We start from the raw sequence: 15,263 nt of genomic DNA on the forward strand, positions 1-15,263 counted from the left end.
CGTGGCAGACCAAGCATGAAGGCCAAGTTAGCGAGGCCACCAGCTATACAAAGATGTGTGTTCGTCGAAATGGCTGAATGGCTGGATTCTTGCACTTCGGGCCCGAACTGAAGCCAGATTTGTAATGCGAGACTGGCCAATAAAGCAAGCACAGAGGCAGGGAAGGAAGGGAAATGTCACCAAAGGGCAGCGTGAAGTTTCTGGTATTGATACACCTGAAAGCAACTCACCACCTACCGATAGAGACACCTTTTGCATAACGCGAATTTTGTGCCCATGGAGGTCAAGTAGGTAGGCATGTTTACCCACGCAAAGACCTTTCATTCACCTGGAGTCCGGAACATGAATACAATATGAAATAAACTCAACCACGGTCTAAACACAGCTTGCTGCTGCTTCCTTGTATCTACCTCTGAGTTACGTAAGGTACTTACATGATGAAATCAACTGAAAATCAACGTTGTCCTCGTCTCCGCCGCCCCAACGGAAGTGTAGGTACCCTCCCTGCCTGTGGTGCAGTTTCTGATGCCACTATACATACATAACTGACTGTTCGGCACCAACTTGGAAAGACGGCAGGGATTAGTACCTAGGTAATGTAGGAGGGTAGGTCCTCAAGCTTCCACTCGGTTACAGGCACCCACGCATTGCTTTGCTGCCATTTGCTGGACTCCCGATTGCGCAACTCTGTACAAGATCACACCCTCTCACATCAACGTGAAATTATTCCGATAAAGTCTGGTTTCACACCAACGTTACCAAGTATCCGCCGATAAACATCTCCCAATGCTGCCCCCACCCGAGCTGCTTTAAGCTTTTATCTCCGGGGCCCATGTACCTAGTCGGTCTGCACATGATTGGTCCATAGCCGCCAACTTGTTTCGCGAGGCTCTGTTTGCGAACACAAGGAATGACGGGACTGCTATGTCCAAAAGCGGAAACCCAAGACAGATAGAAATCTTTCAGAACGTAACAGATTGATGCCAACATTCTGGAAGCTTCGTGGACAGGTTGAACTGCGTCGCAGTGCGCTGCGGGATCTCGCCGCTAACGAACGTTGGAAGGATCGGAGTGTCCGGGCATCCAATCGGCCCCTTCGCGGCTTCAAGTTCCTCGACAAGCTGGCATGTACACAGTACATACATGTACGTAAGACCTAATTCCTTAGCACCCGCACCGGTCTAGGCGGCCAGGCCCGTTCCGATGACTAGCCGCATACGAATAACTAGGTTGTTAGCGCGGTGAACTCCTTGCAAATGGCGATAAAGTACCTAGGTACCTCAACTTCATCTTCCCTTCAAAGAGGATTGGAGTGACTACCTACACTAGACACCTAGGTTTAGTGTACTGCCGGCAGAGGACGGGAGTATGGCCCACGTTCTATGCTGCCTTCTGTCTCCCTAGTAGCTCCTGCCTCGAGAATCGGTGATTGGTGCTGACGTCAGCCTCGATTCATCAGAAAATAGGTGACTTTACGAAGCAGAAGGGTTGCATTCCAAGCAACTACGAGCCCCAGCCAGGAACAGTTGAGGGAAAATGATCCATTGTGGGGGTGGGCTAGGAAGTGGGCTGTGCTTGTGGAGCGCACCTCCCTGAGTTCCTCGAACTGATGCCCTGGCTGTAGTGGAGAGGCCTGGTCACTGCCGTTCGCCAGTACAGAATCGTGCCAGTTGTCGCCATTTTGGATGAGCAGGGCTCCTTTTGTTTCTTCTGGACGCGAGGATCTTGCAGAAACAGTGGCATCTTGGACTCCTCCGTGCGCCATCGGGTCCAGTCCCCGCTGGCCAAGACTTTTGCAAAAGTTGAAAGAGGGAAAGCGCCTGCATTTACCTACCTTGGTGAAAAGATGAGAACCTCCACTTTCGGCTAGACTTCCGACAACTGCTCCTGGCTGAAGAAATGTCTGACTGGGTCGGTTAGCACAAGAAAAAAAGGGTACACAACCCTAGAGGTAGTCGTGATTCAAAGGCCCCGCACTCGTCAGTGTACATGCTCAAGGATTGGCTGGGTATCACAACAGAGGGACTTGCATGTATCTACGCCAGTATACACTATATTGTTTTGCATCCCATAAAGTACACTTGTGATAGACAGATGCCGGTCAAGTTTTCCGGTGAGGCGTGGTGGACACCAGTTGTAGGTGTGGAGTGGGGTGGGTGAGGGTAATTGGTAGGGGTGAGAATCCTTCCATCAAGGTGCAAGCATCACATTATAAGGTGCTTCGTTGTTGCCTGAGCAGATCCCTATATTTTCTTTTAGTGGCAGGTGCGTAGGAGACACACCAAGAAGTACGGGTTTAGATTGATCCGACGTTCAATGACTTGGTCGAAACATGCACCAAAAAACCTTAACCTTTATTCAACTCTGGAGTCACTGTCGGATGGTAGAACTCGAGGAGAAAATGTGATAGATGAGAGTGAGGATTGTTCCTGTTTGTAGACGGGATCGTACGTGAAGGATCAAGTACCTCTACTCTACATGATATAATTCGGGGTAGCGGAATTGTGTACCGCATGCACCGCAAGCGAGACAAATCAAGGTTGATAATACATAGAGGTATCCATCACATGCGGGATATGTCTTGATTGGGCGTATCTGAGCAATGTAGAGGTAGATTATCCAACTTGAGATCGGTTAGGTCGTCCCTGCTCAGCCCAGGTGGCTTTTCATCTTACTAGAATAGGAAGGATGAGCCGAGCCTTGAGTTCTGACTGTCCACGAGCTGTTCGCCATGGAACAAAAGAACGTGCTTGAACGCCTAATCCCTAACGCCGCAACCGGGAATTGGCAAACACCAAGGTCGGGTACCTCTACATGCCTACCTCTACTATTAGAGTACCTAGCTGACAGGAGGCATCATCGGATAATCTTGATTTTGCCGACGGAAGTCTTTCCTTGAGTTTGTTGCAGCCAATTGAAGTCCCATCACGCCTCCATGTGCTTCAAACAATCACATACGGTATCATGGAAGGATTCAGTTGATCGCAACGTAACGCATGACTTTTGTTTGGCATCGAGGCCGTTGTCTTACTCCAATCACCTGATACGACAGGACCCTTACCGGGCGCAAGGGACTACACTAGGTATTCGGTACAATGGAGAAGAAGAGGACGTTGATAAGGCAGCGAGGCCCAGGGAAACGTCTGCACACCCCTCCGTGCGTGATTTATCCGACACTTCACTCATACAAGAAGTGCTTATGTCTTGCCGCCTCGCACTTCAGAAGGATTGCCAAGCCTGGGACTTTAACATTCTGTCGATTTTTGGCTGTACAGTATCCCACCATGAGCTTTGTTCCCGCCCCTCCTCGAAAACGACCAATCTCTTCGTGTCTACCATGCTACAATCGAAAACAAAAGGTTGGTGGGACAAAAACGTTGCGGATGATCGCATCCCAATTCCATCCTTCGGGTTTTGAGCCATGTGCTAACAGTGCTACGCCGACAGTGTAACCGAGAGATCCCGTGTAACCACTGCTCTCGCCGACGGTGCATTGAATCTTGCGTCTACTACGCAAACCCCAGTTCCAGCTCAGCGACCAGTCCCGGTGCATCATCCGCATCGTCGTCATCCACGACAGCGCCGTCGATCACGTTTGGCATACAGAAAGAACCACCACGCCGGTTCGAGAGATATTCCGCCCGATTTGCACTAAAAACGGGAGAGTACAAATACACTAGTAATCAGCGACGGAGGAGTGGAAGTTGGGGAGGCCGGGATCTGCTTCGGAATGAGTGGAGCCGGTGGGGGGGTACCGCCGGAGCGGGAGCGGGCGCGGGAACGGGTTCTTACTATCCGGGATGTTCGTCCGGATCTGCGAGACCCCGCTTTTGGACAAATACCACGGAGACGTGGTCGGGACGGGCTCTGGCTGAATCGTTTGGCTATTTCGAAGGGAGTAAAAGCAACACACTGGCACTCATCCAAAAGGCGAGTGGAGCTCCATGTCTTGGTCCCAAACGTATACACAACTGTAGAGACGTGAGCTAACAATTGATGTAGATGGGACTCGGCCAGGACAATCTCGACTCTGAGAGCTCTCCAGTTCTTGTAGCTGAAGCCGCCGAAGATGTTCATCGCGTCATGCGCGACATTCCAGATCGACAGATCATTGACTTTCTGGTGCAATTCTTTGTAAGAGAGATCAGCTGGTACGTCCCACGGTTACATCCATCCTCCCCACCCCAAGCTTCATGTCTGTTCCGAACTGACCATGATTCGTCCCACCAGGATGGATCAGGTAGTCCACGTTCCGTGGCTGATGAGCAAGTATCAAGACTGGTGTAACACACTCTCGGCAGAGGAATGCCGTGCTGCCGACGCCAACGACGTACCCAGGCAAATCCGCGTAATGGACGTGGATTTTGGCGTCCTGTTGCTTCGCATTGTCTCATATGCCTTGCAATTCCTACCTTCGCCGATTTATCCACTCGATCGGATCCGTGGTGTGCTGCTTGCCGATGTGCGAAATGAGTGCGACGATATCGCCAATACTCTGGAGGCCATGAGCTGGGCGCTCGATGGTCGAGGATCCTTGATTCGAGTCCATCAAGTTGCATTTGCCGCGCTCAAGTCCCAAACCGAAGGCAACATCAAGGCCTGCTGGGAAGCCGTGAGTCGTGCTATTCGCATCGCCCAGAGCATAGGTATTCACAGCGATAGCGTAACCGCGATTGGGGCGAATGAAACAGAAAAGGAAATGGCTCGTCGCATCTTCTGCAACCTTTACACTTGGGACAGTCTTCTTTCCCGCCAGCTAGACCGCATGCACGCACTTCCAGGCCGCCTACACCCCAGGAACTGGCCTCAGCTGCACGCTCTTCCCGAGTACAGAGACAAGGGAGAACAAACACCACCAACAATGCCCCTCAACCGCGGCCTGGAAGCGCCCGACCCCTTCACTGAACGGCTTCTCCAGGCCCGTCTGGCCGACTTTTGGCGCAGCGTCAGCCCCCTGCAGGGCAACGAAGATGACATTATGGCAGCTGAAGAGCGATACGACAAGTTTTCGCGCGAGTTCCTCTCCCAGCTCCCTCCAGCATTCGCTCTTGCAGACGCAGACGAGTCGTGGGACAGACTCTTGCCCAAACTACCTCTGCAGCGACAAATGCTGCACATGGCCATTTACGACTCGTTATGCTGGAACTTCCGACCGCTGCTGTTTTGGCATCCCTCGAGTTCGTTGTCCTTACCCCCTTACAAGGTACTCCTCCTGAGATACCAGAAGAGAGCTGTGGCCGGTGCTGCTTTGCGGTCGCTCGAGGCTGTCGCGCGTTTGCACGCGCTCTTGGGGGGCTATCATACTCGGCTTCCGGGCATCGTCATGTCGACTTTTGAGGCGGCTGTGCTGTTGTTGCAGTTGTGTGCGGATCCATCATTTCTGGAAGACGATAGCTGCTTGAACATGCATCAGCAGCAGCAGCAGCAGCATATCACACCCCGGTTGGACCCAATGCGGGCAAACGCACACATGGTCAATAGGCCAGCTTGTATGGAGGCTGTGGAAGGAGCTGTTAAGCGGCTCAAGATGCTTGCGGAGGTGAGTAGCCTGGCGGATATTGGGGCAAGCACGCTGGTAGAGCTGCTAAGAAGGACGACGACTTCGCAAGAAAAAAGTGGCACAGAGGTGCTGAGAAACAATCAACTGCCCCTGGAGACGAATGTAAGCAGATCAAAGACCTTGACAGAGACGGTGAATGATACGATTCATGTGGCAACCCAGGACCACGCCGGCCTGCAGGTGCCCCAGGGTCAAGGGCAGGAGGTCGAGTCTGCCGAGAGCTTGCACAATACCCCTAGGACGACTACAAGCTCTCTAGCGGGTGAGACGGTGGTCGATGAGGCTACCATGGTCACAGGCTGGAATGCCGCATCTGCCGAGTCGGTTGATGTGAGCTTGTCGATGGATATACCCTCCTCCCTGCAGGACTTCATGTCGACGATTACGGTGGGGGATATGGCGACCTGGTCTGCCTTTGATGAATCCAGCATCTTTCCGCCGGAATCTGAGTACGTAGGCGACATCCCAGCGACAGAGACATTCAAAGGTTGAAAATTTGTACTTGTAGTGAGTGTGAGTTGGATGGCGGTTGAGTTAAGGTCCTCGACGCGGGGATGGGCGGCGGGGCGCGGCAGGGCGCGACTTTCCAGGATGTTGTGGCACCTCATTGTGGAGGTCGGGTTTAGACGAACCTGCAATGAATTAGATGCGCTATTATCTCAAGAACCCGTTTACCACTGTAAATTCCGTTAGTGTAGTAACGACCCCGCGATGCGGTGGACCCCTCTTGGCCCTTCAATCCCTACAGCCCCGGCTCCCACCAACAGGCACTGAAGGGAGACACCCGCGCTTGACGAACAGGAAGGACTGTCTGGCATCTCGATTACATTCTGGATTGGGAAACGGTAAGTGGAAGTCGGAGGCAGGAAACGAATCATCAGTGGAACTTGGTGGAACCAAGTGGAATTCTTGAGAGATCCAATATTGACGTTCAAAGGGCTACTACAGTACTTACTTATAGCTCTCCTCGTTGCCATGTATACAGTGCTCAGAACACAGTAGAACCCCCTCCGCGAATGCAGGAATGTCAATACGACTGAGAGCAGATTCAAGCTCTTTTCTTTCTCATTTTAGGTCTTCAGGGGTGAGAAATGGAGGGACGCTACTGCATCGGGCGTCGGTTAATCGGCCATTGTGGTGTCATGAGCCGATGACCCCCAACCATTGGCTGATAAACGCTGCTGTCTGTACTGTGTTCGAAGTAAGTAAGACGACTGGAAGGTCAAGAACAAATCATGGTTCAAACGACGAACCAAACCGTCACGAAGGACTCTGGCTGACAAATTGTCCTTCCTCGCTTCGACTCGTGTTCGCTAGGTAGATGGCAGGGTGTGCCACTTACGAATGCAACACCTGTCTATGAGGGAGAGAGCTTCGGAGATAAAGCATCATAGATCCCCGGACAATCTGTTCCTACTCCAGACCCTCAAGCGTTCAGGATCGATTACCTTTCAGCAAGGAACCAGTAACATCCATTTAACTCCAAAGTCTCAGTCAAGTATGGCCTCCTTCCTCATTACCGGCGCTTCAAGAGGTCTTGGACTCGCCTTCGTCAAGGAACTCGCCTCTCGCAAGTCCTCCGAAGTCAGCAACATCTTTGCTGGCGCTCGCAGCAACGTCCCTGCCCTGCAGGAGCATTCCAAGACCGACCCCCGTGTCCAATTTGTCAAGCTCGATGTCACCAACCCGGATTCCGTCAAGGAAGCGGCTGCCCAAGTCGAGAAGAAGCTGGAGGGCAAGGGACTCGATGTGTTGATCAACAACGCAGCCGTCTGCCACTACGACATGCAGAAAATGAGCAACCCGACGCTGGAGAAGGATATCATGAGGGAGATGTAGGTTCCTCTTTTCTTTATTGGTTGCATGTGTGTCGTGAATTTTCAGAACCTGTACATCCTCTCATGCGTACTAACTGTACCCTCGCAGGACCGGCCTGGAGGAAGAATTCCAAGTCAACGTCTTGGGCGTCCAGTACACCACTCGTGAGTTCCTTCCTCTGGTGGAGAAGTCCGAGCTGAAGAAGGTTGTCAACATGTAAGAAACCCCCCCATAGAATCTCGATTGTAACAGAACAGGAACTAACAATTTATACCCACATCCAGTACCAGCACCTTCGGGTCAATCTCCTCCGCTTCCGACCCAGCTATTGCGTGGTCGCCTTGCCCGGCCTACAAGATCACAAAGGCGGCTTTGAACGCTCTGACTGTCCAGTATGCGCTGGAGTATCAGAACAAGGGCTTTTCCTTCATTGCTCTCTGCCCAGGGGTACGTCCATGTCCTTTTCTTCCGTGAATCATGTGTATGTGCATGGGCGGTGACTGACATTGATGTGTAAACAGTGGCTTAAGACAGATCTCGGCAGCCAGATGGCTGATCTGACAACCGAGGAGGGTGCCAAAGCCTCGTTGGACATTATCCTGACACCTGGACAGGTGTACAACGGGAAGTTCCCCATGATCAAGGTCAAGGGCTGGGAGACCCAGGAGGAGGCTGCGTCCCATGGCGGATACGCTGGAAAGAACGTGTACGATGGCCGTAACATTCCCTGGTAAAGGAGAGTTGGGGAATATGGATCCTGTTAATAAACGTCAGCCAGCCAATCAGATTACCTGAAGTTGTAATGCTCATCTTTATACCAAGCAATACCGTCAAGTATCTCTGAGCAACAGACTGATATATCTTGGGGAAGACCCCGCAGCAGTTGCTCGGGTATGAAACGAATGAGATGTGACCTGGAACAGAAAGATGTGACGCCTGAGGAAACTGGAGTTGCAAGCAGCGCCTTGCAAAAGAAGAATTGAAAAATCGGCAGATCACATTCTGCCACATCAATACAATGACACACGTTTTTTTCAAAATACCCAAAACAAAAGAGAACAATCGCTGATTCTACGCCCATTACTCCTCCTGTTCCACCTCCGTCATCTTCAACGCTTCTCCAACATCGCTTACAAAGTGTCCTTCACCTCCGACCAAGTCCACAATCCCGCTCCTCTTCATCATCTTCCACACCTCACTGTCCTTGCCTCCGGGGACTCGACTAAAGAAGACCCTCACGCCCCTTTCTCTATAGCCCCTGACAATCTCCTCCAGCACCTGCGTCCCGCTCCCATCCATGCTTGTCACTCCGTGAACATCAAAAATGATGTTTTTGTTACTGTCTTCCTGCCTCAATCGGGGCAGGGCGGGATGGGCCTCGTTTGTTCCGTAGCGCTCCAGTCTTCTCAGCCTTGACTTGAGTTCGCCGGTGTTGGCAAACGTCAAGGGCTCGGGAATTTTCACAATCAGACATCCCTCAATGAATTCCAAGCGGTCGGGGGAGTCAGTGAAGAACTCTGCGTTCTCGAACCGGTTGGTGCCGGGAATGCGCCCCAGGATCTGGATCCGCGGGCGGGTGGCGTTGCGAATGACCTGCAGCAAAGAGATACCGACACCGATGGCCATGCCGAGAGTCAAAGAGAAGAAAATGGTGGAGAGAAGGATGATGGTCATGAGGGCGAGCTCGGGCCAGGCGCGCAGGCGCAGGAAAAAAGTGATATCATGCGGGCATTCTTCGATGAGAGACCAGGCTACGACGCTGATAAGGGCCGAGAGGACGGGTTTCTGTGCCGAGTTAGTACAATATCAAGCGAAGAGAGAGCCGTCCTTGAATGGAGCCGCCGAGAAAAATACTTACCGGAAGATAGTAAAGATAGGGAAGGAGGAACAAGATGGTGAACAAGGTCAAGAGGCTGAGGAGGATCGAGCTCATAGGCGTCTTTCCACCAGTAGCCTTGTTGACCTTGCTCCTCCCATACCCTCCAAAGGCAGGTAAGCTCATGAAGCATCCGCCAACAAAGTTTGCCACGCCCAGAGCCACCAGTTCCCTGTTTGCGCTCAGCTGAATCCCAGCAAACGGCTCGCTGCTTGAGAGACTCTTGGCCGCGACCGAACTCTCAAAGAACCCGAGCAGAGCAATCAGGAACGACGTGCCCATCGAGTCCCTTATGAGTTGCATATTGCTAGGCTGGAATGGCCATCTGAACTTGAAGGTCTGATGACTCGCCGCCTCCACTGTCCCCAACACCGCAACGCCCTTTTTATCCCACTGGAACCAATACGCCAAGAAGGATGTCAGAACCACGACCAAGAAACGATCCGGCACGTATGCAACTCCCGGGTACCTTGGCTGCATCCGCCTCTTGATCTCCCTGCAAACCATGATCACCACAAAGCTCGTACCGGCCACCACCGCTGTCAGTTTATGTACCTTATCCAAGTTTCCAAGGATGAACCGCAGCTTCTCCACCGAGCTCCCGTGTCCGATGCCGGGGTGCTTCGCGACAAGATGGTTCAAGCCGAGCTCCGGAATGAGCTGATCAACAGCAATGACTACACCAATTGCAGAGATAAACCCTCTCAAGAACGGCCTAGACAAGACACTATCCAAGAAGCCCAATCTCGCCACTCCAGCAGCGAAGACCATCGCCCCGGCCATGCCAGCAACGATTCCACAGATCTTGGCATGAAGCACCCTGTCTTCGTCTCCTCCTCTTCCCAGGTCGACACTAGATTTCACCGCCGCGCCCACCAAGAGACTGCCAGCTGCTTCGGGGCCAACAATTAGAGCGGGACATGACCCCAATAGCGCGTATATGAGCGGATTCCAGACGAAAGAGTATAGGCCGTTGATAGCAGGGACGTGTGCAAGGTTATCGGCCAGGGAGAGGGCCATGGGGACATACATCCCTGCGACTGTCAGGGCGGCAATGAAGTCGCCTTTGAAGTAGGACCAGCTGTATTCACGAGCCCAGACAAGGACAGGGAGGTAATAAGAGAGGTACATGCCGGGGGTGTCCTTAACACCATGACGACGGGCAAGATCTCTCGAGGTGTGCATTTTCTGGGTGGTGATGTGAGAGGAGATCTGGCGCTTCCAGCTCTTTCGCTTGTGTTTGGGTTTTCCTAATGCTGGCCCTTCGCCGTTGGGCGACTCGGAGTTGTAGGGGGAGAAATCGAGATCGGTGTCGGTGGGTGCGTCAAACGGGAAGCCGGGAAGCGAGTCGGCGTGACTAGCATTGCTGGGGCTCACGGTTCGGGCATCGATAAAGGTGCCGTGGCCGCGCTCTTGGGAGAGGAGGCCAGTTCTCTCGTTCGGAGTAACTGAGCGGACAGTATTGTCATTACTGGGCCCAGCGCCGCTATCCTCATCGCCGTCGCGCTCAAAGTCCGAGGTCGAGCTGTATGATGACGAGACAGTGTAGCTCTGTCGGAGACCGCTGGGATGGGCTGGGGCGTGGTCGTGGGTCGGCCCCGTTGGTGTCTGCGCATTAGGCGGGTTCGAGTTCAACGGCCCAGCGATAGAGCGCAACGAGGAAGGTCGGGAGGGCATATTCGCGGCCCTTGGTGATGGGATCCGATCAATTCAGAGCGCGTGTGTTGTTGTCGTCGTCGTCGTCGTCGTCGTCGTCGTGGTAAGCCTCGGCAGCTTGTAGGACTCGGTCGCTATGGCGAATACATCGGTCGGTCGGGATGGCAGCCGTGTTTTTGATGGCCCGATGTCGTCGTCTCGTGTCTGTTGCTGGGTCGGTCGATGGAGAAGATTAAATATACAAGCCCAACACAGCTGACGTACACTACTCAAAGCCTGTTCTCAACCAGGTCAGTCGGAGACCACGGAGTGAAAAACCGAAGTGGGAGATGGTGCTTTACCTAAAAGTTACAAAATGTTTTGTTTGGGAAATGGCTTGGCTGCAGTGCGGTCTGCTGCGGTGCGATGCGGTTGGCCATTGGTGCGGGGGACGTCACAGGCCCCTCCAAAAAGACCCCCCCCTTGTAACTTGGAGGATCTAGGTGTAGGGGTCTGGACCAGCTGACCAAGTCATGTTTTTGACCTCCAGTCTAAAACCATGGTTTCGAAGTGTTGGAGGCGAGTCACTGACACATCGATCTGGATGTCCGGGCATCTGTCAGGGGTCTTCTTGTGGAATCGAGATCGGCCCCACAAGGCTACGGTGCCCGGGCCGCCGGACGGGACCTGGCCCGACGGGCGGGACCACAGCCGGACCTCGTCCTCGTCCTCAACCCTAACCCGGATTACCTCTTCCACACTTCTTCTTCCAACCATCTCATCGGTGATGCTTGTCACTCTTGTAGCTCTCTGTCACTGGATAAATATCCATTGTTCCGTACTCCTACTCAACAGCTCGTGCCTTTAAAACAATTAACTCTTACCTCCAAAGCATCTGAACGTCAGGCCTCTCATCTGGAGCGAGAACCTCTGAGTCCTCTTGTCCCTCTCCATTTGATGCATTCATCTCGCTTTATAATGCCCCTTCACCCTCCAGCTTCCGTACAACTCTCACAAACTCGTCAACTGCCAAAGATTAGCCTTGTCGTTTCCAATCTCGCGTTCCATTTAACGGAAGAGGCCACGCTTATATGTAGTAAATAAGGGAAGCCTACAATCCATCTCCCTCCCCGTATCCACCCCACAATCATTGCACGCCCTCTCGAGTTGCTTAGCATCCAGCGTCCGTCCACCAAGTGCCTGAACAGCCGTTACAGCCTCGCGGACCGAGAGGGTGTTATCGCCGTCGCGATCACCTGATTGGAAGGCATTACGGAGGTCGTCTTGGGATGCCTATGTAACAGTTGGAGTTGGATAGTTGTCAGTAGAGGTAGAAAGATTGGAGCTAGCTGGAGGGATGAAGGTGGGGTCAAGCGAATTGGTCATCGATCGAAAGCGATTTGACATCTTACCATTGTATCCGAGAAATGAGATTTGCTTGGTCCGGTCAGCAGGTAGGCGCGGCAATGATGCGTGAAACCAAAAGCAGATATGGGGATGAAGCTGAAACTCAAGAAACCGAGGGGCAGCGAGGGAATGCTGACCTTATACCAATACCAAGCAGAGGGGTTCATCGCTCAATTTAGAAGCCAGACCTTCGAGTATCATGGTAGCAAGAAATGTCGCATGCAGCTGAGAGATGCTTTGAACATCATTGGGCCACTCCATCCCATCTATGACTTGTGGCTGGCTGTTAGCAAAATCAGGGGCAACATTGGACGAATCTGGACCGGGTAAGAACCATGGAAACTAAAGAAAAAGGTGGTAACCAAGAAGTTGACTACTAATCTATCATCGCTAAATCTGCCTTACAACACCAATACTGTAGTCATCTGACGCTCGATAAAGAAGTGGATGGTCTCAACAACCGCGCTATATGCTCTGAAACGCAACATGATGCAGTGGCTTGCTGCACCAACCAGTCAGCCCACAGCTCCAAGCTAACAGTGTGTTGCAAAGTATGTGCCGAAGAAAGATGAAGAATCAACGCCCTTCCCAAAAGCGCAGATTCCTCTTGAAAGACTGGGCACGCATTGAGTCCCAGGTTAAAAGGTTCAAAAACACCGCCCTCTCTCAAAAGTGCAGCTAGAACCACGAAGGGGGGCCAGCTTGCTTTTTTACTCTAATGTTATTACACGCCTCTTTGCCACCTTAATGGTTAGTCAAGGACTTTTCGATGGCGTTCACAATCTAAAGCCAATGTTAGCAAGTAATGATGAGTCGTCAACCGGCACAGGAAACAGGTTAAGCACTCACCGAAGAATCAATAGCGTTGTGGTTGACCAGATACTTTGCAATGAACAGCAACAACTTCTTATGGTCGTCAATAGTCAACCGGGTCGCCACAATCTCCAACACCTCGTCGAAATCGACCTTGGACTGCGCGATGAAAGTGTGGTAGTAAATATAGGCGAAGAAGCCCATGATGAACTGGCAGTCCATGCGGTCGGTAATACCGCCATGGCCCGGAATCGAGTGGCCAAAGTCTTTGATCTTGAACGTGCGCTTAAGACCCGAAGCAAAGAAGCCACCGAACGGCGCAATCAGCGAAGCGAACGTGGCCCAAAAGAAGGTGTGGATCTGCATTGGCGCCATGGTGATGCTAAAGCGCGTCTTGGTGGGGAAGAACAGCAACTCGGGCATGGTCCAGGTCTGGGGGATGAAAACCGGGTTGGGCTCGCAATCCAGTCCGGTAAAGATGTTGGCGCCCAGGTCATTAGCAGGGCAGATGAAGAAGCGGGAGCGCATCAGGATATGGGTGAGTAGAATGCCGAAGAGGACGGTCATGACCCAGGCACCCAGGAAACCCTCCACCGTCTTCTTGGGAGACAACTTGATCAGCTGGGTGCGGCCAAAGGTGATGCCGCAGACGTAGGCAAAGATGTCGTTGGTGATGACGAGGGCGGCGGGGAGGAAGAACCAGATCAGGCCGTCGAAGACGTTGTTCATGATAAAGTGCGACTGGCCGACAATGAGGAACAGGGCCATGTGCGCCCAGACGAACTGGGTGAACTGGAACTTGAGGTGGCCACCCTTGAGAGTGCTGACGAAGAAGACGAAGCCTGGAGCAGAATTATGTTAGCTTGGCCTTTGCCTCTTCAGGAGAGAAGGAGCTGCGCATACCAACGACGTAAAGGGTGAAACAGATGAAGCGGTGGTGGGTAGCCAGCGGCAGGAGGACTCTATCGACCATGACAATATGCTTGAAGTAGTAAATGACGGTTTCGCCGTGTAGAAAATACATGGCTACCGCCAGCCAGTACCAATTCAAGCTCTTGGTAGACTGAATGTCCCGGGCGCGACTAGCTCCGCTCGAGATGGCAATGACCTCTTTGAAGGAGATGATCTGGACGGCCGTGATGATGACGACAATGTAGATGTGGCCCATGAAGAGGGCGGCGAAGAAGCCAGCGATCATGACAAAGGTCCATAAGGTGCGCTCGATGAAGTTGGCCTTTTTCTTTTCGTAATCGGAAAGCTGCTGGTTGTCGCCGGCATCCTTTGATTTCTAGAGTGGACAAATTGTTAGCCGAGACTGCACGAGCAACAACATGGCAGAGCTGTGAGCTGGGCATGATGGCAGCAGCGCACAACATGGGTAAGATAGGTACCTCTTGGATATTCGCGAGCGCCCTTGTCTTGGAGGGGGAGCTCTCTTCGCTGGCCTCGCTCATGCTGCTGCGACGGCCGCTGTGGGGGAACTTAACCCCGCGACGAGACCGGCCTGTCATGGCGGTCGTATGTGTATAGCCAAAGGTATGCGATCGGGGGGAGTAGTGGCGGTTGCTATCGCGATGCGTATGGCACTATGCGCAGGTCTTTGATTGCACTCGAGTGGAAGGAGTTCCGTTGTCGTGGTACTTGGTGGCAGAGGACAGCGAGATGCCTGGTGTTCGGGGGACGGAGTCAGCAAAGACGGACGGGAAGATAGGTATCGATGGGGTCCGTTGATGGAGCAGTCAGTGGACTGGATGGGGGAGAGTCCACCTCGGCGTTAATGGGCCGGCTCGAGTCGTGATGCTGGAAGTTCCTAGCGTACCTATGTCGAGGCTCGGTTTTGCAGCAAGGCGACAGCGCCCCAATAGTACTAAGGTAAGTAGTCGAGATGGTGATGCCGTGGTGATGATGATAAGTAATGATGATGCCTTGCAGACAGACAGACCTATTATCGATGTGTCCGTCTGGCTTCCCTGATCGTCGGTTCCAACTTTTTTTTTTGTCCCAAAGTGGAATTTGCTGGACTGGAGCCAGCAGATTGCGATTGTTGGGACGGGACGACGGGACCAGGAAGCACGACTGAGAACAAGCGCGGAGGAGCCACGGCCAAGCATCCAACACTAACACCCGCTAGCAGCCAGCCCAGAGCGAGCCAAC

General features: G+C 52.7%; 5 protein-coding genes across 5 annotated transcripts; 2 read left to right on the forward strand and 3 right to left on the reverse strand.

The window, feature by feature from the left end:
- Positions 1 to 4,002: 4,002 nt before the first annotated feature.
- NEUTE1DRAFT_98790 (uncharacterized protein) lies at positions 4,003 to 6,409 on the forward strand (the record flags this gene model as incomplete). The annotated part of the gene is made up of 3 exons (XM_009850578.1): positions 4,003 to 4,151; positions 4,231 to 6,009; positions 6,337 to 6,409. 3 exons carry the CDS (start codon positions 4,003 to 4,005, stop codon positions 6,407 to 6,409), a joined length of 2,001 nt encoding a protein of 666 aa, XP_009848880.1.
- A 522-nt stretch (positions 6,410 to 6,931) lies between these two features.
- Positions 6,932 to 8,207, forward strand: NEUTE1DRAFT_116200 (uncharacterized protein; the record flags this gene model as incomplete). The annotated part of the gene is made up of 4 exons (XM_009850579.1): positions 6,932 to 7,395; positions 7,487 to 7,594; positions 7,663 to 7,825; positions 7,900 to 8,207. 4 exons carry the CDS (start codon positions 7,061 to 7,063, stop codon positions 8,110 to 8,112), a joined length of 819 nt encoding a protein of 272 aa, XP_009848881.1.
- Positions 8,208 to 8,396: 189 nt separating this feature from the next.
- NEUTE1DRAFT_59188 (uncharacterized protein) lies at positions 8,397 to 10,931 on the reverse strand (the record flags this gene model as incomplete). Its single annotated transcript, XM_009850580.1, has 2 exons — positions 8,397 to 9,163; positions 9,237 to 10,931. 2 exons carry the CDS (start codon positions 10,929 to 10,931, stop codon positions 8,459 to 8,461), a joined length of 2,400 nt encoding a protein of 799 aa, XP_009848882.1.
- Positions 10,932 to 11,862: 931 nt separating this feature from the next.
- Positions 11,863 to 12,463, reverse strand: NEUTE1DRAFT_135633 (uncharacterized protein; the record flags this gene model as incomplete). The annotated part of the gene is made up of 3 exons (XM_009850581.1): positions 11,863 to 11,915; positions 12,005 to 12,182; positions 12,302 to 12,463. 3 exons carry the CDS (start codon positions 12,461 to 12,463, stop codon positions 11,863 to 11,865), a joined length of 393 nt encoding a protein of 130 aa, XP_009848883.1.
- A 577-nt stretch (positions 12,464 to 13,040) lies between these two features.
- Positions 13,041 to 15,026, reverse strand: NEUTE1DRAFT_128204 (phosphatidate cytidylyltransferase; the record flags this gene model as incomplete). Its single annotated transcript, XM_009850582.1, has 5 exons — positions 13,041 to 13,079; positions 13,146 to 13,951; positions 14,013 to 14,397; positions 14,501 to 14,775; positions 14,929 to 15,026. 4 exons carry the CDS (start codon positions 14,618 to 14,620, stop codon positions 13,041 to 13,043), a joined length of 1,350 nt encoding a protein of 449 aa, XP_009848884.1.
- Positions 15,027 to 15,263: the final 237 nt, after the last annotated feature.

This window comes from Neurospora tetrasperma (assembly GCF_000213175.1).
Source record: "Neurospora tetrasperma FGSC 2508 unplaced genomic scaffold NEUTE1scaffold_2, whole genome shotgun sequence".
NCBI classification, from domain to species: Eukaryota; Fungi; Ascomycota; class Sordariomycetes; order Sordariales; family Sordariaceae; genus Neurospora; species Neurospora tetrasperma.